This window comes from Indicator indicator, chromosome 10, assembly GCF_027791375.1.
Source record: "Indicator indicator isolate 239-I01 chromosome 10, UM_Iind_1.1, whole genome shotgun sequence".
Taxonomy (NCBI): domain Eukaryota; kingdom Metazoa; phylum Chordata; class Aves; order Piciformes; family Indicatoridae; genus Indicator; species Indicator indicator.
This window is the reverse complement of record NC_072019.1, coordinates 26,456,729-26,479,822: the sequence shown is the minus strand read 5'-3', so window position 1 is coordinate 26,479,822 and position 23,094 is coordinate 26,456,729. Positions and strand designations below refer to the sequence as shown.

The 23,094-nt window shown below is 44.1% G+C and overlaps 1 protein-coding gene across 1 annotated transcript in view; it reads left to right on the top strand.

The window, feature by feature from the left end:
- Positions 1-23,094, top strand: part of DOCK7 (dedicator of cytokinesis 7) — a 120,039-nt gene that overhangs the window by 73,799 nt on the left and 23,146 nt on the right. Inside the window, exons 21-35 of the mRNA XM_054384559.1 lie at positions 1,679-1,843; positions 2,935-3,104; positions 7,262-7,354; positions 8,553-8,642; positions 9,714-9,809; positions 10,567-10,707; positions 10,852-10,965; positions 11,957-12,127; positions 12,505-12,644; positions 17,214-17,383; positions 18,514-18,668; positions 19,501-19,683; positions 20,149-20,284; positions 21,421-21,517; positions 21,967-21,984. Coding sequence (XP_054240534.1) covers positions 1,679-1,843; positions 2,935-3,104; positions 7,262-7,354; positions 8,553-8,642; positions 9,714-9,809; positions 10,567-10,707; positions 10,852-10,965; positions 11,957-12,127; positions 12,505-12,644; positions 17,214-17,383; positions 18,514-18,668; positions 19,501-19,683; positions 20,149-20,284; positions 21,421-21,517; positions 21,967-21,984 — 1,939 coding nt within the window. The remainder of the gene's footprint in view (positions 1-1,678; positions 1,844-2,934; positions 3,105-7,261; positions 7,355-8,552; positions 8,643-9,713; positions 9,810-10,566; positions 10,708-10,851; positions 10,966-11,956; positions 12,128-12,504; positions 12,645-17,213; positions 17,384-18,513; positions 18,669-19,500; positions 19,684-20,148; positions 20,285-21,420; positions 21,518-21,966; positions 21,985-23,094) is intronic.

The window sequence follows — 23,094 nt, the reverse complement described above, 5'->3', positions numbered from 1 at the left end:
TTTTAGTGCTGCTAATATACCATGTGTCTTCAGAATAAAAACAGATCAGTGGTGATGCACACAGGAGCAATTGTTACTACAGAGGTTTCCAAGAGCAGCTAGTAATTAGGTGTCCACACTGAGATGCCAGAAAGGGGCCTGACTTTTCATAAGCTGGGTGCTCAGCACTTTCACACTACTGGAGCCTGCTAAGGTGCCTCCATACTGACATGCAGAAGCTGAGAATGCCAACCTTAGTAGTCACCTTGGAAAATCTTGAAGTAGGCAAGGTAAGAAGGTATATACCTCTAGCTGTTGTGGATCTGAGACTGAGTGATGAATAATCTCTCCTTTTGCTCCCTTTTATGAGCTGTGCTCTGGTAGTACAAAGAATCTCAAGTGGAAGTCAGGTTTAGATCCTTAGTATTTATAATCTCCCCCTTTATTGCGCTCTTGTGAGACCCCACTTCAAATACTGTGTCCAGTTCTGGTGTCCCCATCATAGGAAGGACACAGAGCTGTTAGAGAAAGGAGGGCCACAAAGCTGATCCAAGGGCTGGAGCACCTCTGCTATGAGGATAGCCTGAAGGAGCTAGAGAGTTCAGCCTGGAGAAGACTCTGTGGGGACCTTAGATCTGCCTTCCAATACTTGAAGGGAGCCTACAGGAAGGCTGGACAGGGACTTCTTCTAAGGATGTCTAGCAATAGGACCAGGGGAAGTATTTGAAGCTCAGAGGGAGTAGGTTTAGGCTGGATCTTAGGAAGAAGTTCTTCAGTAGTAGGTTGGTGGGACTCTGGAACAGGTTGCCCAGGGAGTTGTGGAGGCCACCTCCTTGGGGGTGTTCAGGGCCAGTTTGGATGAGGCCTTGAGCAGCTAAGTCTAGTTGAGAGCTGTCCTTGCCCATGGCAGGGAGGTTGGGGTAGATGATCTCTGAGGTCCCTTCCAGCCTAAGCTATTCTATAATACTAGAATGGTTCTATGATAATAGCAGTTGGGAGGTTGGGCATGATGGAATGTAAGTATCTAAAACTGCTTTAAAACCAGCAATCATTTATTTGAGAAAGGTTATCATTCTGGGGAAGATTTTTACTTGAATTTTTCTTTAATATTTTAAAGCTCTTCAAGTGTTCTGTATTGGTTTAATTTGTCTGTATGGAGCATTGAAGACATTATTGTCCAGTTTTTGAAAAACTAAGATTTACAGTCTGCAGCTGCTGTCTGCTTTATCCCTAATTTGTTTAGAATATCTGCCTCAGTCCCTGGGTAGATTTCTGTAGTTATTTTTAGAACATTTTTTTTTTTCCCCAAAATGGAATGGAATTGTTCTTCTTGACACAGTTTATATTTTGGCCAAGGCTTAATTGGAGGAAATAATTAACTGAGAAAAGTATGATAAATATCTGAGGACTTGGTCTTGGTTTTTCTGTGGTTTCAGTTGGGCTGATTCCAGAAATCAGGCCTAAATTCATTAAATTTGTTATTAATAAACATGGAAGCTTATCACTGCAACACCTGTCTTCCTGTCAAGCTTTTTATTAGACCTATCTCAAACACCAGCTTCAGTTTTTCATGAGAAATACTTACTATGCTCTTAAGCTTCACCATGTATCCTTCAGAAGGTGGATGAAATGCACGTTTGGGACTCGCTCATGGGTACTGCTGCAGTCTAAAACCTAACTCCTCACTTACTGCTTTCAGTTAACCTGGGCCAAGCATCTTTTGAAGCGATGGCATCCATCATAAACAGACTTCACAAGAACTTGGATGGAAACCAGGACCAGCATGGCAGAAACAGCCTTCTTGCTTCTTATATTTATTACGTTTTTCGCCTACCAAACACCTATCCCAACTCACCATCACCAGGTAGCTCTTTTTTTTTTTCATTTTATTTCAAGTCACAGTTTGTTAGAAGCAGAGCAGAAATTGCTTGCTGCTGGCAGGTGCTCCTGAGCTCCAACTGCATGGCTGGTTCCCTGCCAAGCCCTAACTTACAAACTTTCTCTCTGGTCTACCATGGCCATTTCTAAGATGAGTTTAATTACAATTAACAACGACAGAGATTTAACTGTTTGATGCTCTTAAAATAAAAATATCACTACTGAAAGACCATGATGCTAAATCATGGCAAAATACTCAGTTTTGAGCTTTCCTTTCTGTGGCACCTAGAGAGATGTGATACACTCTTGGCCTGTGCTGCTTCCCAGTCTCCTTCACTAAAACTTTTGGACTTTGATCTGGTTCCAACAAAAGTTGATACACTGGCTGAGGAGTGTGAGATTCTTGGAAACACATGTGTAGGTACAGGAGGGAAACAAATGAATTCCAACCCTGGTGAGAACAAGGGATATAGCAGCATGGGGAAGAGATGGTGTGAATGACAGCCATGGAAAACTGGGCTTTGGAAGGACTGTTGTGAAGAGTGCTTGCTTCTTGCATGGAGTGGAAAACCTCTGGGAGGGATTGGGAAGGTTATGTGGCAGAACCAGGAAAGTGATTGCTCCCCTGTGCTCAGCACTGTTGAGGCCAAACCTTGAGCTTCCATTTTTGGGTCCTCACTATGAGAAAAATATTCGGGTGCTGGAGTGGGTCCAGAGAAGGGCAACAGATCTGGTGATGGGTCTGGAGAACAGGTCTGGTGAGGAGCAGCTGAGGGAACTGGGGTTGTTTAGCGTGGACAAAAAGAGCCTGGGGGGAAACCTTCTGGCTCTCAGCAGCTCCCTGAAATGAGGTTTGAGCCAGGTGGTGTTGGTTGTTTCTCCCTTAGTCACAAGTGACAGGATGAGAAGAAATGGCATCAAGTTGCACCAGGGGAGGTTTAGGTTGGACATTAGAAGAAACTTCTTCACCAAAAGGGTTTGCTGCACCAGGCTGGTGTAAAGCAGCGTGGGATCAAGGCTGTGTTGATCTAACAAGAGCCATGGTCTAACAGGATGTTCTTTCATACACCACCACAGGCCCTGGTGGCTTAGGGGGATCAGTGCATTATGCCACCATGGCTCGATCCGCTGTCCGACCGGCAAGCCTTAACTTGAACCGCTCGCGGAGCCTCAGCAACAGCAACCCAGACATATCTGGCACCCCCACCTCCCCCGACGATGAGGTTCGCTCCATCATTGGCAGTAAGGTACGTGTGCCCTCCTGGGCGGCTTGCAGGAACCTCAGCATCTTGTTTTAACCTTTAAAGAAAGAAGAGGGAAAGGCTTGGGTTTTTTTTTTTTTCCTATGAAAGTTATCCTTACTAATGGCCCTTTCCCAGACTTTCTCTGGCAGTTGCTGATAACATTACTGAATCTCCTCTCCTTCAGAATAGTTGCTGATCTCTCTGATTTGCTGGAGACCACCCAGGCAGTGTTACTTCCACAAGTGTGGTGGCTAGGGTCAAGAGTCCTTCTGGACTTGTCTCCCCAAGACCAGTAGGACAAGACCATTTTTACTACCTCACTTTTCACATGGCCTGCAGCTGTATCCTCTGACTAGCTCTGTTATGTCTCCCCAAACCTTGCATCTTCTACCTTGCCACCCTGTGATCCTGCTCTTACCTCCCAAACCAGAACTCTCTCTTCTCCTCTGCATTCAGCACTAACAGTTGCTCAGGTGCTTTCTCTGCTACTCATGTCCAGAGCAGGTGTCTTGCACTGAGCAGGAACATTCCTAGTCCCTGCATGGGGCAGAGAGGGCATTTTGGATGGTTAGTCAGTGAGCCATGTGCCGCAAGCTGAGCCACAGTGTGGCTCTATGGTGCGTTAGCTCTGCACTCACACTGACTCCCCACACCTGAAAGTGACTTTCCAGTGTGGGCACATTAGTGCAGAGCATCTGGCATGGTCTTACTTTGTCTCTGAAGAGCTCAGAGAGGGTCTGTCCCTCTCTGGTGACTTCCAAATATGTGGGATTGCCACAGCCCTAATGTGAGCACTTCAGTTTTGTGCCTAAAGTAGGTGGCATGAGCCAAGGTGAATCTCTCTATTGTTAATTCCCTTCCCTTAGAAGATTCCTTAAGCTACTTTGAGGGTCTTCCTTTTAATCTTCAAACTGTGATAATTTACACCAAAACAGTAAATTTTCCCATACATGACTTGTCATTCTTCCAGCACAGATGAATTCCTAAGCCCTTTCAGAGAGCTCTTATGTTGGATCCTTTGGAAGATGAGTGAGCAAGTTTGTTAATAAAGCCATCAGTTTGACCAGACAGGCTTGACAATGATTGGTACTGGGTTTTATAAGAGCAAGAAAAACAATGTTTCAGAAGGAGATTACCAATTTTAAATTAATAACAACATAAATTGCTGAGCAGATAAGAGGCTGAAGAAGTGTGGATAGGCAAGTAATTATTTTTTACATCAAAGTTGGGGCTTAAAAGCCTTAAAATATTTTAAAGACCACTTCAGTGTCTTGCTAATTAAAGCACCCTGACCTTTTGTAAAATGCCATAGGCACTAATGTGCATGTGGAATTTACACAGGCTATCAGAAGTTTAACACGTGCCGGCTTAGTGAATAACGTCACAATACAAAATGAAGAGGGATTTTCTTCTAGAGAGGTAGTCCAGGCTTTAAAGAAAAACCTGTTCTCTGAATAATTATGGAGGGGAAAGTTTCTGAGCATCAGAAATTAAGCTCAGTCTGACCATGCAGACTTTTGGAATATAATTATTTTTGTTTGTTGATGGACAAAAATAAGACACTTCTTGAGATCTTGAAATTAATAAAAAGGAGCAAAAATTCCTATTCTCTTTTGCCAAGTAATGGTTTAAGCACATATATACAAGTAGGGAACCTGCACTTCAAATTCTGTGGACTCTAGAATCTATTGTGGGAGGCTTTCTGCTTTAAAAAACCACCAAACAGTGTTTTGTTGTTTGATGGAAGTCCTGAAAGATATTTCTACCTGTGGTAAATGTGCTTTAAGTCTCCCTTTTATCATCTTCTTACTTAATTTGGAAAATTAAGTTAGTTATCCCCTTCACAGGATTTGGAAGATTAGAGGAAGTTTTAGGTCTGTCGCTGATTTTTACCTTCATTGGTGAATTGAGGCCATGTCAATTTTATTCTCTAAAGCAAATTTATTAAGTGTCAGGAAAGACCTGTGCTGAGATTTTATGCCTTGTGTTGGAGATGTGCCGGAATCAAAAAAACAAAATAAAAAATAAACCCAGACAAGATTGTGGAGTTTTCACAAACATCTTCAGTGCTCCTGCCCAGATCCAGCTGCAGGCTGAACCCTAGGGAAAGACCAGAATTTAATGGCAGTTTTGTGCATGTCTGAGTGGCTCTGCCAAGCAAGAAGAAGCTCTTTTAGTCTTCTAAATTTTCCAAAGAGGGAAGAATCTTTTGCTTTTCAGACTTTTGCAAACTGATTTCTGCTTCTGCAAACACAATATATGTTTAACTTTATCCTCCAAACCAGAGTGACATGACTAGACAGCCTGTGAGCAGAACTGTGAGTGTGATAAAGACCTGATTTTTACAAACCACGAGCTTAGTTCAGCATTCTGCAAAGTCCTTTCCACTTTAATTCACCCTGAGGAAAATAAAGCATGTTTATGGGCCTGAGCAGGGCAGAGAGCTTTGATTTATTTCTTCCAAAAAGTAATTGAGATTAAAACACTCTCCTTATGTGTGTTGGGTATTTTTTTACTTTTATTGGACATCTTGAGCAAAATTACAGCATTGTTGTACTCTGCATAGAGGATAGCTCAGTGGATTAATGGATCGAATCCCAGCTTACAGCTCTCACGCTGGGTTCAGCCTTGGGGTGGGTTTTTCTTTTGCTGAGAGAAATAGATTGTTAGGCTTGGTGGACTTTGCAGCTGTGATGAAATGGCCTGCACCTTGGTTTCATGTAATGGGAAAAAGCCCTAAGCTGGCACAGAAATCTAGGATGAAATCTCTTGAGCAGGTGAGGGTCAAAACTGATGTGTGGAATTTATAAGGAACTGCTTTGTGATTGTGGCATTACAAAACTGCCACCATCAGAACTGGTTCCTGGGACCCAGGAAAATCCACTGCATCCCACTGAATGTTCCTGACTTAGAGGCAGCCTGGGTGACAAACACAAGTGTAACATTTTTCCTTTTCTTCTTTTTTAAGCATCTTTAGAGAAGGGAGTGGAGAGAGAGGAGGGATCCACAGTAATTTTTCCTCTATGATGCATTTCAGGAGTAGAATTTGGAGTACAAACTAAATTGAGCTTTTAAAAAGCAGGATGATTTTTCAAATATTTTGCTTGGCCAAGCAGGTTGGTTCCAGAAAAGGTATGTGCTCTTTCCTCTCTTTGCCACACTGCCCAGAGAGAATACCCAAGTGTCCATGTGAAATCCTGTTCACAGGGTTATTCTACCAGTGGTGCTGGATTTTTACTCCATGAGTAGGAAACCCTGTGAGAGCTGAGTCAGCTCTCTGGAGCATCTCTTATGAGGAGAGGTTGAGAGACCTGGGGCTGTTTAGCCTGGAGAAGAGCAGCCTGAGAGGGGATCTTCTCAATGTTCAGCAAGAGCTTAAGGGTGGGAGGTAAGAGGATGGGGCCAGACTCTTCTCAGTGATGTCCAGTAACAGTGGGTACAAACTGGAACTTAGAAGGTTCCACCAACACAAAAGGAAAAAAATCCTTTACTGTCAGGCTGATGGAGCCCCGGAGCAAGCTGCCCAGAGAGGTTGTGGAGTCTCCTTCTCTGGAGAGATTCCAGACCCTCCTGGACATTGCGATCCTGGGCAGCCTGCTGGGGGTGCCCCTGCTTTAGCAGGAGAGTTGGATTGGATGATCTCCAGAGGTCACTTCCAACTCCTGCTGTACTGGGACTCTGATTTCTTTCAGTTTGTCATCATTTCTGTAAGAACTGTAGAGCTTATAAACTGGGGGCTATCAAGCAGTCTGCCCTGAGAGTGCTGGAAACTTCAAAGAGCATCCTTTGTGGTTTTCACATCCGTGCAGCGGTTTTCCTCTGTCACACTAACCCTCAGCTGGCTCTGTCGACTGAAGTGAACAGATTGAAACTGATCAAAGTAAGAGTGACTTTTCAGGAAGAGGATAGTTTTTGAATTACAGATAGGACAGGTTAGACCAGAACTGTCAACAGTATTGATGTGGAGATACAAAATAATCCTGGATTAAAATGTCTCAACAGACACCTGGGAGTTCAGCCTGCTTTAACAGTACTAACTGACAACCGTGTTTGCAGTGTTCCTCATTTAATTGCTTTTAAGGACTAAACTTTGACTACTGTATGGCATGCAACATGTAATATTTCTTTCCTTTCCCAACTGCTTTCTATTACATGCTCAGGGTTTAGACCGCTCCAATTCCTGGGTAAACACTGGTGGTCCAAAAGCAGCCCCATGGGGATCCAACCCCAGCCCAAGTGCAGAGTCAACACAGGTGGTGTCTTCGGTAGAGGTTTTTCTGGCTTTGTTTTTCGTGGTGTTTCTCTGTAGATTATCTTCCTTTCAGTGTATATTCTGGTTTTGGTGGTTTGGTTTTCTTTGTTTATTTATTCCTTGAAAGCTTTGAGTTTTATTTTGTGAATTAGCATCTTCTCCCCCACCACCTCACCACGCTGCATGAAAAACCCCAAAGTGTGTGAACATGTCCCCTTCTTTCATTTCAGTGGTTGCTGGTCTGTGAAATGTAAATGCTGTGACTGCTTTTCTTTTCTTTCTCTCTTAACACTAGTTTCAGCTTCAGGTGGAGCACGTTTCTAAGTGGGAACATTAATCACAGCTTCATAGTTCTGTCCATGTTTGCCATTTCTTTTTATATTGTGAACCATTTTGCCATCTTCATCAAGCATTTAGTATTCATTGTCAAGTAATCCTTCATGACTGTTTGAGTGGAATATTGTTAAACCAAAATTGATTACTACATGTAAAATTCTCTGTTAAAACCTGTAAATTTGACTGCTGGAGCAAGAGACTTGCTAGGGCCAGTTGTATCTGTTCTGTGTTGCAAAGTATGAAAACTTTACAGCAGCTTCAGTCAGAGTTAATTTATTTGGCCCCCATTGCCTGCTGCTTTCCACTGCATGGTTGCCCTGAATGTACCTCTCAGCTGTACCTCCTTATCAGTCTTCCAGAAATATTTAGTCTTCCACTCATGGCAAATTATTTCCATCAGAAACAGAACTTCAGTAACTTTCTGATGCCCTGTGCCAGCATAAGTGTCACCATGGGGTACATCCCCATGAGCTTGCCCTCTGGTAGATTGAGAGGTGTGGACTGAAATTCCAAGTGCTACCTCCTTCACCTGTGCATGTTGATGAAATACAAGGATGAAAAAGTTTCATGCTTTGCAGCATTAAGTGTCTTTGTGCATAAGACCATGCAGATATTTAAACAGCCTGTCTGTCTTAAACCAACTGAAAAAAATACTCTTGTTTTGTTTCAACCCCAACCTGTAAACGATTAAGAACTTTGAGAATGCGTAAAAAGGTGTAAAGGCAGTAAAAAAAGCCTACAGTTTGGAAGAGTATTTTTGTAAACGTACCTTGTCCTTGAGCTGCAGAAAAACCAAAAAACAAACAACCCATCCACAGCAAACTTTAATGTCCTGTCATCATTCATTCGTCTCCACTCCGTAGGCTACGGATCGAAGTTGTAATCGTATGTCTTCGCACACTGAGACGTCAAGTTTCTTACAAACATTAACAGGACGATTACCAACCAAAAAGGTAGATTTCAGTGAAGACAATTAATATTGTGGGGCAGGGAGGTCAAGTCATTCTGAAAACATGATGCAATCTATTCTTGTATTTAGAGCCTGATTCATTTATTTGTTTCTGCCCCCTCCTCCCCAGCCCCTGAGGTCATTAGGAGCTGCTGTTGCTTAGCACCTCTCAATATCCAGGCTGTAGTGAATGCCAAGTCTTCTGACAGAGTTTCTGGGAAGAAATAAAATGATCAGGAGTAGCTTGTCTGATTTAATGTCCATACTGTTTGCAGCCAGTTTATTACTGGCTTTCAAGAGAGATGAGTAGCACTGTCTAGACATGTAAATGGTCCATCCTTGTGTGCAAAATTATAATGTGTTAGGTGGCCATCATTCCAGATGTGTGCTGAGCTCAATTATGTAGGGGCTAATCCAAAGTGGCTCCAGAAGGTCATTGGGAATAACTTTGAATCCTTCATGGAGAGGAGATGAGAGCTTCCTAAACAGTGTCAGAAGGGCAAAGTGCCTGACTGTTTCTGTGATGAAAATGTGAGCACTGACAACATCCAGTCTGTGGGTTGGTCCTCCCAAAGAAATCAAAAGGCTGTTTCACAGCCCCACATTTCATTCTTACTGTTTTAAGTCCTTTCTCACAGTAAATATACATCTTTATACAAATCACTTTATATGTCCCCTTTTTACTCCTTTTTCCTGCGAAAATCAGACCAGGCAGAAAGGTAGAACTTTAAATTAAACTAATTTGAGCACCAATTTTTTTTTTTTTTTTTTTGGGGGGGTGGTGTTGGGGTGGTGAGGAGGTGTGGGTGGAAAATTCTTTTGACACTTGAAATTCAATTTTGGAGCAAGATACTGTGAAACATTTCTCACATCACACACCATAACATCATCCTTCATTGTTGGCTGGGGATTTCTTTAAGGGATGCCACCACTGCTGTCATGTTCCCAGTTACTTATTTTGCTTAACCACATTGTTTGCCATACTTCCCATGGACTGTGCTACCATTTCTCATGAGGACTGTTCTGTTGAGCTGATCTGCAGGCTCAGGCTAACTCTGGCTTTGAATCTGTGTAGCTTTTCCACGAAGAGCTGGCCTTACAGTGGGTTGTGTGCAGCGGGAGCGTGCGAGAGGCAGCCCTCCAGCAGGCCTGGTTCTTCTTTGAGCTGATGGTGAGCAGACACCTTGCTTGTTCATAGAATCAGTCAGGTTGGAAAAAGCCTTCAAGATCATTGAGTAGTTGGGTTCTAAAATGGAACTACAAACCCTGTCACTGTTGGATGAGATCATTTCTATTGCTGAATTACAATTTGGATATGTTTTCACATCCCTTTCCTAAGCTGCACTTGCAAAAGGGGTCTTCAGTGACTGTTAACACTCAAAAGGTGCATCTGCCCACTTGTTTGCGTGAAGCAAAAAAAATAGCAATGCCTTTTAGTTTACATCTGCCTGGCTACTGTATACATGTAGCCAACCTCCCTCTGTGTCTCTGACCTGCTTAAAAAGTCACCCCATGTACTGTAGAATCATTTAGGTTGGAAAAGACCTTCACGATCACTGAGTCCAACCATTAACCCTACTCTGCCAAGTCTACCACTAAGCCATATTCTCAGGCACCTCATTCTACACAGCTTTTAAACATATCTAGGGATAGTGACTGAACCAGCTCCCTGGGCTACCTGTTCCAATGCCTGACAACCCTTTCAGTGATTTTTTTTTTTTTTCCTAATACCTGGCCTAAACCTCCCCTGGTACAGCTTGAGGCTGTTCCCTCTTGTTCTGTCACCAGTTACTTGGGAGAAGAGGCCAACACCAACCTCACTACACCCTTCAGGTAGTTGTAGAGAGCCATACTGTCTTACAGTTCATAGTTTAAACCACAGACAGCAACAGCTGCAAGTGACTTTGTTGTAATTTATGTTGCTGTAGGTGAAGAGCATGGTGCATCATTTGTATTTTGCTGACAAACTGGATGCTCCCAGAAAGAATCGTTTCCCTGAGCGTTTCATGGATGATGTGAATGCTTTGGTCAGCACAATTGCTGGTGATATAGTCTCTCGGTTTCAGAAGGTAACAGCAAACAATTAAACTGAGCCCCTTCCAGAGCTCAGGCACCAGACCTCCTGCTCCTTGTTTGCCAGTGCCTACAGCAGGGATTGTTTGAAAATGTAGCATGCTTTTCATTTTCTTTCCTGTTTTTCTTCTCCTGTCTAGGATACAGAAATGGTGGAAAGGCTCAACACCAGTCTTGCATTTTTCCTCAACGATCTGTTGTCTATCATGGACAGAGGATTTGTTTTTGGTCTTATTAAGACCTGCTACAAACAGGTGAATGCAGATAAATGTTATGATTTCACTGTGAATAGTAGCACAGCCTATTGCTCTAACTTCTGTGGCCAGATGGCAAAGTATGGACACAGAATTCTGCTATTCAGGTCTTTTCAGAGCAAGCAAGGCATTCTCAGAGGTGATTTAGGGTTTATGCCTCTCTGATTACACTCTTAAATTTGAATTAGCAGTAACTCCCTTGAGTGAATGGACATGCAGCAGGAGGGAAGAATGATTCCCTCTGCTCACCACGCTGGAAGTGACTGAATCAAAAATCAGTAGGAGATTCTGAGCTCAGGCTGTTGTGGTTTGTCAGCGTGTCTCTCAAGGACACATTGCCCTTGTATGATCATACTGATCACCACGCTCACCTTCCATCCTTCTGAGGATTCAAGGTCTCCTTCCCCATGAAAAGGGCTCTTACGTGATGTGTTTGGAAGCTTATTTGCAGCTTTGTGGCAAGGAAATCACCCCACACCACAAGGCGTTGTTTGACTGCAGACATCTGTGCTGGCACTGTGTACAAATGAGTTGATGAAGTATCAGGAGCTTAGGCTTAGGCTCATTTTTGGTACAATCTAAAATATTTTAAGGGGCAAGAACAGCAACAGCATTTGCATCATTGCCTACTGTTTATTAGCCAACCTACACCTCTGACCTGCTAATGCATCACACTGTGCGGTCCTGCTTCTCACAACTCCCTCCTGAAATCAGAGGAGTGTGAATATGCTATGTGCAGTACATAGTTCTTCATTTATTTATGTAGATATGGCTGTCATGTACACCTTATTGATATGTAAACCACTGGCTGGGACAGAGATGCCTCCTGCACATCAGAAGTGTAATCTGAAGCACAAAATTAAATGACATCAAGCTCTTCACTTCTTGCTTGGGAAGTGTTTTTAGGGAGCAGTGGTGGCTCAGGGGGGCTCATGCTGCATTTATACTCTCTTTTGGTCCTAACTGCAGTTTTTTGGGCTTAACTTGCCAGGTTTCTACAAAGCTGTATTCCTTATCAAATCCAAGTAACCTGGCATCTTTGAGGCTGGACTTCCTCCGTATCATTTGCAGCCATGAACACTACGTCACCTTGAATTTACCTTGCAGCTTGCTCACACCACCTGCATCTCCATCACCATCTGTGTCTTCAGCAACTTCTCAGGTATGCTGTGACAAGGATCCTTTGTAGCTGAGCTTTGTTCTGAGACTTATATCAAGGAATAAGAGCATCCATACGTGAGTTAAAGTTTAACTAATGCACTTTTAGAGGTTATTTGGCTTAAGTTCCCTAAGACTTGCCCTGTGGGTGGGAAGGCAATAACAATAAACACAATTAATAGGAGAGTTTGTGAGCATGGGTGCAGAGTAAGTAGATGTGGCTAGACCCAAACGAAAAAGGGTAAAGGTAGCTTGTCTGAGACTGTCTTTAATTCTGAAAGCTGCTTCTCCTGTATTTCATAAGCTTTGCCTCTGTGTTCCAAGGGGCTTCATTATACAACTTCTGAAACTTGATTTGTTGTTGTTGTTGTTGTTGCACAGAGTTCTGGGTTCTCCACAAACGTCCAAGACCAGAAGATTGCCAATATGTTTGAATTGTCTGTGCCTTTCCGCCAGCAGCATTACTTGGCTGGGCTTGTGTTAACAGAGCTGGCTGTCATCTTAGATCCTGATGCAGAAGGGTAAACCTTTACAATTATTATTTTTTTTTCCCCCAATAATTTTGTGTAATTCCAAGCAAATGGTGGGTGCAAATGGCATGGGCAGAATTAATTCAAAAGTAAAAGGCTGCATCAAGAGGAGTGTGGCCAGCAGGGCAAGAGAGGTGTTTCTGCCCTTTTATTCTGCTATTGTGAGACCCCACCTCGAATACTGGATCCAGTTCTGGTGTCCCCAGCACAAGGACACAGAGCTGTTGGAGTGAATCCAGAGCAGGGCCACAAAGATGATTGAAGGGCTGGAACACCTCTGCTATGAGGACAGGCTGAGGGAGCTGGAATTGTTCAGCGTAGAGAAGACTCCAGGAGGACCTTAGAGCTGCCTGCCAATACATGAAGGGATCCTACAGGAAGGCTGCAGAGGGACTTTTCATAAGGGTGTCTAGCACTAGGACAAAGGGGAATTGTTTGAAGCTGAGGGAGGGCAGGGTTAGACTGGATTTTAGCAAGAAGTTCTTAAGTAGGAGGCTGGGAAGACTCTGGAACAGGTTGCCCAGGGAGGCTGTGGATGCCTCCCCACTGGAGGTGATCAAGGCCAGGTTGGATGAGCCCTTGAGCAGCCAAATCTAGTTGAGAGGTGTCCCTGGCCACGGCAGGGAGGTTGGAGTAGACGATCTCTGAGGTCCCTTCCAACCTGAGCCATTATATGATGCTTCTATGAGCTGTGAAGATAAGAAACCAGGTCTTTAAGAATCTTCTTTCTCCTTACCCCTCACATTTCTTCCTTCCTTAGCCCTGACTCTGTAAATGTGATTTCAATCACATTTTTCCAGTTGAGAAGAAGGAGAAGAGCCTTCTCAGAGCTGCCACAGTGGCACTGCTGGAGCTCTTAAGAGGAAAGTAGGTTTTCTCAATTGGAACAAGAAAATATTCTCAACATTTAGGAAATCTCTGTTGCTGGTAGGTTTAAATGCCACAGTATGTTTTGCCTGTGGTCCTCCCAGCTCTTTTAAAACATAAATTATGCATCAATGAGGCCCCTATGGGTTACATAAATAAACAAATAAGAGTCAAGCAAATAAACTTTGTTGGTGGCTTGCCTGGCTTCTGCAGCAAATAATTTTCTGAAGCAGGAGTGTAGCCTGTAGCTCTGACATCCAGTCAACTGGTGTTATTTAGGGTTATATTCTGCCTTGCTTCTTTAAAATAGGTTTCAATGGGAATTATTGATGGCTTCCACAGCCTTAAATTCTCTCACAGGCATTTTTCTCAAGGTGGACTCAGGATTATCAGCCAAGTCAACAAATGCTGATGATTCATGGTTAATTTTGTCCCTTTACCAAGAACTCTCAGGAGTTAAACATTCATTTTGCTTCCTGTTGGAGAAGAAAGTAATGCTATAAATGAGAATGTTTTCTTGTATATGTACATAACACACTGCAGGCCTGTTTGTTTGGCCTGAAATGGAAAAAGCAGCAAATCTTTACCCACATCCACTGTCTGCAGAAATCCTTCTTGTAGCATAGAAACATCCTGCTCACTGGTTAGAAATCAGGTCCTGTCTCTGGCTGTATTTGCCCTTGTTCTTCACAAACTTTCTGTCCTCACCTACCTGCCTCTTGAGCTCTCTCACCTTGCTATTGTCAGTACTTAAGCCTGGACCAGGATGGTAATCTCTGCCCAGCTGCACAGAGGAGCCATCAGCATGATGTTGGTGGCGTCCCCTTGGGAAATAGCTCCTCTCTCAAACCTTGTCTAGACAGAAAGAGCCACCTGATAGCACTTCAGCTCTGGAGATGCATTTTGGCCAAAGCTTCTGAATTTTGCTGGAGATACCAGCAATGCACTTGGGGCTTATGACTTGTAGTTTGCAGCTTTTTAGCTGCTCTCAGGCTTCAGCCTCCTGCATTTGCCATGGTAGATCCACCATATGATGTATACCAGTCTGTTCAGATCTGCTCTTCTCTTGCCTGTGAAGACTTTCAACATTCATTTAACAATCAACAGATTGTTAGCAGAGGGTTCAGATATACCTGTGATTAAAATGTTTTGGCCAGCGTTGGAAAAACCTCAGAACTGTTCCTAGTTATATTATCCTGCAGGAGTGGAAAGGGATGTCCATCTAGTTGCTTGATGTGTTAGAGCTCTGCCTTAGGTTTTGATAGGTGGTACAGAGCCAGAAATGTGCTCTGTCTGTTTTTGTGCTCCATTAGCAAAGCATGTGAAATTTTAGCTCCCATTTTAGAAGAACTCTTTTCATGGAATTGGAAGAGGCTGCAGTACTCTGATGTGTGAAGGTGCTGTGTGGTCACCCAATACATCACAGCCCTCTTCCTGAGCACCTACAGTCTAAAGGACAATACAGCCTGCAGCTGAAAGAAGCCAGCTGAGTGTGACTTACATGGAGTGAGTCCAAGCAGCCAGACCCCGAATAGATTGTTTCTGCAAACAGTGCTGTGCTGTTTTGGTTATTAACTCATACCGCTCCTCTCGTGGTGCCCACATTGACCAATGTTACAGGGCAGAAGTGGGAAAATCAGAATTTGGCCCTCAGGATTCAGTGACAAAAGTCAGTTCCCCATAGCGTGTGCTGCTGATACAGATTCAGGCCAGGGCTGAGATAACAGAGGGGACATGTGGAGCGTGGAAAGATCAGTTCATTGCTTTATCAGCCAGAAAGATTAGTGGGCTGTGTTTCCTCCTCTGTGCTATGGAGTGCTCCACCATGGTATCTGCTCTGTTCTGGATAGGAGGAGAAGTGCTAGAGTGTGTCCAAAGAAGAGCAGTGAAGCTAATAGAGGGTCTGGAGCACAAGTCTGATGAGGACCAGCTGGGGGAACTGAGGTTGTTCAGCCTGGAGGAAAGGAGGCTGAGGGGAGACCATTTGGCTCTCCTCATCTCCTTGAAAGGAGGCTGGAGCCAGGTGGGGGTCAGTCTCTTCTCCCAAGTAACAAGCAATAGAACAAGATGAAACAGCCTCGAGTTGTGCCAGAGCTGGTTTAGTTTGAGGTTAGACAGTATTTATTCCCCAAAAGAGTTGTCAAGCTCTGGAACAGGCTGCAGTCCCTGGAGGGACTGAAAAGCTGTGCAGATGTGGTGCTGGGGGCATGGTTTAGTGCTGTGTTGGCAGCACTGTGGCAGTGCTGGGTTAATGGCTGGACTCAGTGATCATACAGGTCTCTTCCAAACAAAACAATTCTATGATTCTATGAAAAAAATACCAGTGTAGCTCTAGGTTTGAGCTAGGCTGCTTTGTTTGGATGTATTTTTTCTCTATGCAGTTCTGTGGCCCCTAGGGTAGTTTCCCTTGAACTGTGAGAAACAAAACCTAGGTGCCACTCCTTCAAAGTAATACAAAGAATTTTATTTAACCTTAATCTGAAGGAACCTGTCACTTCAATAAGAATTTCCTTCCCAGTTGTTAAGGGTCTTACAAATGACACAAACAAGCAATTGCAGGATCCCATTAGAGCTTCATTAAAAAGCACAGGAAAGTGGTGCAGCTACAACTAGCTAAGGTCCTCCTAACCTGCTTAATCATTTTAAACCCCCAACAATCCAGTCAAAACCTCTTGTCTTTTTTAACCAGAACTCAACTCTGCTTTTCAGGTAAAGTGGATACTGCCTGAAATTCAACACTTGTTTTAATACCTCAGGTCTGAACATTGAAGCTTATGTTCTGCTAATGCATAATGTATGAGCTTCCTTGGCTGCTTCATGCATGGGGTAAAGTTGTCTTCTTGGCCTGGTTTGCCTACAGAAGCAAATAGCTACTGAGATAGCTGCTATTTGCTCTGAGAGAGTTTTGCCTCTGTGTGGTGGCTGAGGGAATTAAAAGGAGCAGAGTGAGTTCTTGAGAGATTTGGGGGACTTTGTGTGGGTGCACGAGCACCAAGTAGGCTCTTGTGGGGTGCCTTTCCAAAGGGGATAGAGCTTGGGCCATGCCACTGGTTGATTCTTAATAATGAGAAAGGCCACTTTTTGCTTTTTTTTTCCTTCTATCCCTCCATTTCTTTGACACTTTCAATTCAGAATTAAGGATTTGTAGTCTACTGCTTTGGTTGAATAATTGCACAAAGGATCAGGAAACAGAAGCAAAAACTTCCCGACCATGCAGCGACAGCAATGTTCTGTCTTAGCAGGGCTTTTCTTGCTGTAAATGATGTTAAATAGAAACCAAAAAAAAAAAAAAAAAAGGAGCACAGTGAATAGTTTTCCAGTAAACCCACTGTCCTCTCAAGTTTCTCTCCCTGTTTTCCATATTCCCTAAGTTCTCCTGACGGCCTTTAGCAAACTCAGTACTTCAGTGTAGCGGTAACTGGGGCTTTGGTGTATGGAAAATGTGTTGACAATCTATTGGGTCTGCTCCTCCACAAGATATTTTGGTACATTTTATATGGCACAGCAAAAAGCCAGCCATTTCTAAAATACCCTGGAGACCCAAAAATCCATGTAATGGCACTTCAGGTGAAGTTAAAAATAAAAACCAGAGCTTTTTTTTTTTTTCCCCTTTTTTGAAGCCCCCTTAGTTACAAAGTATAGTTTGCTTTGAAGGTATTAACTAATCTCTGTGACCCAATTCTCTTTTAACAGTTTATTTGGATTGCATAAGAAGGTCATCAATATGGTACACAACTTGCTGTCCAGTCACGACTCGGATCCGCGGTACGCTGACCCCCAGGTAAAGGCCCGGGTGGCAATGCTGTATCTACCTCTGATTGGCGTGATCATGGAGACCGTGCCTCAGCTCTATGACTTCACAGGTATTTGATGTTCTCTGCTTTGAACAGATCTTCATCTGCTCACAAGACTTGAGTGGCTGGGTTCTGGAATAGAGCTGCAAAACCCTTTGCTGTTGGATGCGATCATTTCTATTGCTGAATTACAATTTGGATGTGTTTTCACATCCCTTTCCTAAGCTGCGCTTGCAAAATGGATCTTCAGGGACTGTTAACACTAAAAAGCTGCACCTGCCCACATGCTTGAATGAAGCAAAAAGCTAGCAATGCCTTTTAGTCTACATCTGGCTGGCTACTGTATACATGTAACCAGCCTCCCCCTGTGTCTCTCACCTGCTTAAGAAGTCACCCCACGTGCTGTAGAATCCTAGAATCACTTAGGTTGGAAAAGAACTCCAAAGTCATCAAGTGCAATCTTAACTCTACTCTACCAAGTCCACCACTAAACCATATCCTCAGGCACCATATGTACACAGCTTTTAAACACATCCATGGACAGTGACTCCACCACCTCCCTGGGCAGCCTGCTCCCGTGCCTGATAGCTCTTTCAGTGAAATTATTTTCCTAATGTCCAGCCTAAACCTTCCCTGGTGCAGCTTGAGGCCATTCCCTCCTGTTCTGTCACTAGTTACTTGGGAGAAGAGGCCAACACCTTCCTTACCACAGCCTCCCTGAAGGGAGGTACAATTCTCACAATAATTCCAAAGGATAAGTGGAGTTCTCTTTCTTCCTCTTGGTGTGTGTCCTGTCAGCAGTTCATTGCAAGGGTGCTTTACAAAGTGTCCTGAATAGGAGCAGCAGTGGGTTATTTCAAATCAGAGCAGAGGCTATCTGGAATAGTTTGGAATTTGGAGTTGTCCTCTATATCCTTTGAGTTTAATGGCAGAGTAGAGCTGCAAGTAAGGATCTGTAGTGAAGTGTTCAAGGTCTTGCCTTCCAAAGGGCTCTGGATCCTGAGGCTTTGTAGGTTGCATTTGAAAAATGTTGTTTTCTCTGCTTTCCATGACCTCAAGTAACAGCCCTGCAGGACCCCCCGGGGGTGCTGATTTTCAGAGTACATTCGCAGACAGTTCAGTGAAAGCAGCACTGCGGCGGGAGGCTGGGAAGAGAAGCTCTGCCTGTGGGGATTGACCTGATGGACGTTTCCCAACAGAGAGCCACAACCAGCGAGGGAGGCCCAGCTGTGTCGCCGTTGATGACTGTGAAGGCGAGGGTGGCAGCATGATAAGCCAGACCGTGGCCATGGCCATTGCAGGAACGTCAGTCCCTCAGCTCACCCGGCCCAGCAGTTTTCTACTCACCTCATCGGTACAAAACCATCTCTCCCTATTCCTTGACCCTCAGTCTGTGTCAACAGGCAAATATTTATGCATGCAGGTCCTGTGGGACTGGTCAGTGAGAGGAAGGGACTCGTATCAGTTTGCAGTTGGGTGTTACACAGGCAGAGGGTGAAAGACAAAGAGGATCAAATCGTGTTTGCATGTTGTTGTGCCTGCCAGGCAGGGATGAAAATCCACAGACCTCAGAAAATGGAATAATTCTCTTTTCTGATAAAGATTTTTTTTTTTTTCTGTTTTCTGATATAATCTAATGCAAGCTCTTTGAAGTGCAATGGTCATTACGAGCTCTAAGCAGTAAGCAAAAATTCCTCCCATAGGCCATTTTCCCTGTTCTCTGCACAGGGAGGGAATCCTCCTGGTTCCCACAGCAGGCAGGCCCTAAGTCACTTCTCCTCTCTCTTCTCCTGCGTCAGTACTCCAGTTGGGTGGGTTTTAGGTGCACTCAAAGACACTGGCACATGAGAGTGAGTGGAACTCCTCTGCTTAACTGTTAACCTGCTGCAGGTTATTTAAGGCATCTTAAGGGAAAGGATGTTTTGCTGCCTGAACAGAAACTCATTCATATCATGTGATTATTTTGGTTCAAACTGCTGCTTTACTCTTGTGGCTCAACTGACTATGAGCTCCACTGAGCTCTTGGCTTGAGAAAGAGAAATGTACATCTTCTAGACGTGAGCAAAAATGTCTATTCACCTTCTTTTCCTATTTGGAAATTACTTAGGCTGGGCTGGTAGCTGGTGCAGATCCAGCTGGTGAAGTGTTTGGACATGAGCTAAAGTGTGCCAATATGTCTTTTTTAGAGTGGCAGACAGCACTCCACCTTCTCAACAGAGTCCAGTCGCAGCCTTCTGATCTGTCTCTTGTGGGTGCTCAAGAACGCAGATGAAAGTGTCTTGCAGAAGTGGTTCACAGACCTGTCGGTGCTGCAGCTCAATCGCCTGCTAGATTTGCTTTATCTCTGTGTATCCTGCTTTGAATACAAGGTACTGCTACATTGTTCAAACCTCCTGAAGTTTCTTCTGGGGCTTGCCGAAGGAACGTTACACTCCCATCCTCTACACGACTGCAGAAAGGCATTTCCTGCTTTCTCCCAAGTATTTCCTGTATCCAAAATCCCACAGCTAAGCACGCCTCTGGGGCAACCTCCAACCTTTTTCCATGTTTACTTTTCAGCCATGCAACTGTCCATGCCATGTTTCACTTCTCAGGCATTTTATGCTGCTGGGAACTGCTGCTGCAGAGAGAGGGGATAGCTCTTGGTCATTTTGCTTGGTCGTTCTGTAGCCATGCTGGAGTCTGGGTAGATTATCTAGCTAGCAACTAAACCTGGATTCCTTTCTTGCTGTATGTCTTTAGACAAGAAAGATAAAATTGTGAGTTGTTAATGCTCATAGAACATATCCGAGATAGAAAGAGTCTTCCTTCATGCACTCCTTTGAAACTTGCAGGGCAAGAAAGTGTTTGAAAGAATGAACAGTCTGACATTCAAGAAGTCAAAAGACATGAGAGCCAAACTTGAAGAAGCTATTTTGGGAAGCATAGGGGCAAGGCAGGAAATGGTGCGAAGAAGCAGAGGACAGCTAGGTAAGTAAAGAAGTTTTCTGTGCTGTCCCCTGTTTCCAAAATCTGCTACTCCCATCCCCAACAATTACTTGCACCCCTCTGTGGTGTGGGATGCTACCCATAAAGACCTTCAGACAAAAAGGCTCCTAGAAAAAGCTGTTTGCAATATGCTTCAGTGGCTCAGAGCCAGTCACTGTCAGCTAACCTAAGTAAATATTTTAGAGCCATAATTGATGAATCACTTCAGAGAGATGGGGACTTTTTTTTTTTTTCACCTTATTCTGGCCTAATTGCCTCTATTAGTTGAAATTCCCCTGCCATGAGAATAAAGATGGAAAAGACTGTGAAGTAGGGAGAGAAGAAGAAGGCAGGCTGAGAGAGTTGGGTTTGTTCAGCCTGGAGAAGAGAAGGCTCTCGTGAGACCTTAGAATAGCCTCGTAGTATTTGAAGAGGGCTACAGGAGATCTTGGAGGTACTTCTGATAAAAGCATGGAATGACAGGACAAGGGATAATGGCTTCAAACCAGTAGAAGCTGGATTTAGATGAGACATGAGGAGGAAATTCTTTCATACAAGGGTGCTGAGGCCCTGGACCAGATTGCCCAGAGAATTTGTGGATTCTCTGAGTCTGGAAGCATTCAAAGACAGGTTGGATGAGGCCTTGAGCAACTTGGTCTAGTAGGAGGTGTTTCTGCCCATGGTAGCAGGGTTGGAACCAGATGATCTTTAAGGTCCCTTCTAACCCAAACCATTCTATGACTGTGAGGACATGGCTGTGCTATTGGAGGACAGCAGCATCAGACTGCTGAGGATTGGCACACCCAGTCCAGGGCAGGTGCTTCTCTTCCCAGCCCCAAGAGCTACCTCCCTGATTTCAGTGTCTCAGCTGCCTCTCTCTTAGCTCCACAGTGAGCTGGTGTGTGGCATCACAAAAAGTACTCTGCATTGCTCATTGTTCCCTTTCACACAAAACCCACTGCAAGTGAAGTGGCCTCTGATGCCACTGAACAGAGACAGAATTAGGGGCCATGTAAACATCTTGGGTGAGAGCCACAGTCTTGGGCTCTAGGAAGTCATCTGTCACTTGTGAACAAGGTGCTAACTGTGCAAAAAAATGAGCATTAGATGACTGCTGCTGTTCTGACGTTGTCCTGCAGAGAGAAGTCCTTCTGGGAGCGCCTTTGGAAGTCAAGAGAATCTGAGATGGAGAAAGGATATGACCCACTGGCGTCAAAACACAGAGAAGCTTGACAAGTAACTCTGCCTTATCCTTCTGCATTACCAATGTGACAGTGGCTGTGAGAACTCAGGGTCTCTCTCTCCCTAGCAGGTCGATGGCAGCAGTCCACTTAAGCTCTCATGCGAGCGGCTTTGGGCCCTCCGTTGGAACAGTGCTGGCAGTGTGCAAATAGCTTTTAGTCCAGCACTGCCCTATCTAACTCTTTACTTTTCCACTGTCCCTTGCTTGCTTAGATTTTAAAATGAGATTTAAAGCAACTGATGCAATCTATTGTCCTCTCAAAACCCTGTAGTAAGCTGCAATTCAGAGAGAAGATCCATTAGCAGTTTTCACAGATAGCAAATATATCTCATGTCATATTTCCTTTATTCCATGAGAGCATTCTGGAGTTGTCAAAGCTTGCTTTCCTTTCCTCTCCTAATCCATCACTTTGATTGTTTTTCCACATGTGCTGTGCTTTTAGAAGCCACAAACCAGCCAGGTACTGTAGCATCGGTGTGCAGTTCTTATAAATTGCCACTTTGTACATCTGCAGACTCAATCGTCACAGCATTGTTTGTGATGCTTGGCAGAAGTTTTTTGGTGTGTGTGTGCAACTGATTGGAATGAGCTCTTTCTGCTTATTACACCCATTTCCTGTAAAATTCCCTCTCTTGGTGTGGTTTAATCCAGAGGGCTCAGGAATTGTGTTTGAGCTTTGCCGTGCACGTTTTCTGTTTCCTCAAATTGCAACCTGCAGTCTTCATCCTCCCAGCAAAAGAATTGTTCCTCATCCTAGGAAAGCAATCTCAACCCATGTGAAGCTCTGAAGAAACTGAGGAGTGGGATCTTCAGAGCCCTAGATGGAGATCAGGCCAAATTTTACCCTTGGAGACACTGATGATGCCTGGAGTAGAAAGTACATCTTCACAGCTTCTGATTGCTTTGTCCAAAAAAAGATTGCAACCTCTTGTAATGTCAAGTAATGGCATTTTGTCCAAGATCCCAGTCCTGCTGAAGCACTGGGAAAGCCAAGTGACCTCTGTGTTTCAACCTACTAATGAAGTGATATAAATGGAAGAACCTCCATAGCACAACTCCAGAGCTGTGGGCAGAGTGACACTAGATTAAAATTTGGCCTGAAGAACTCATCAGCTCACTGCTGACACTGGGTCTGAGCCTTCTCCTTTACAGGAGGACCTTATGCACATGTTAAACAGCTTTGATGGTCAAAGGATGGTATCTTACAATCTGCCTGGATAACTCTGCAAACCTGCGTTTTTAACCCATATTTGCTCACTGTGACCTGGGTCCATTACACTGCACTCCTGTGGCACTGCAAGCGTGTCCTGCTTCCTTGGGTAGAGTCTGGCCCTTTGAAGCCTGAAAGCAAGACTTTCCACACCAAGAATTGTGCACAACTAATTGCAGGTGGTTTTATTTTATGCAGATGATATTATTTTACATAGGGCCAGGCCATTCTGGAGCCTGAAGAGCAGATAAGGAGTGTATAAGCCAGCTCCCAGCGGAAGCAGTGTGGCTGGGGAAGGTTGCTGCAGTACAGGTCCAAGACCAAGTCAGCTGCTGTCCCCTTTGGTGTGTATTTTGCTTG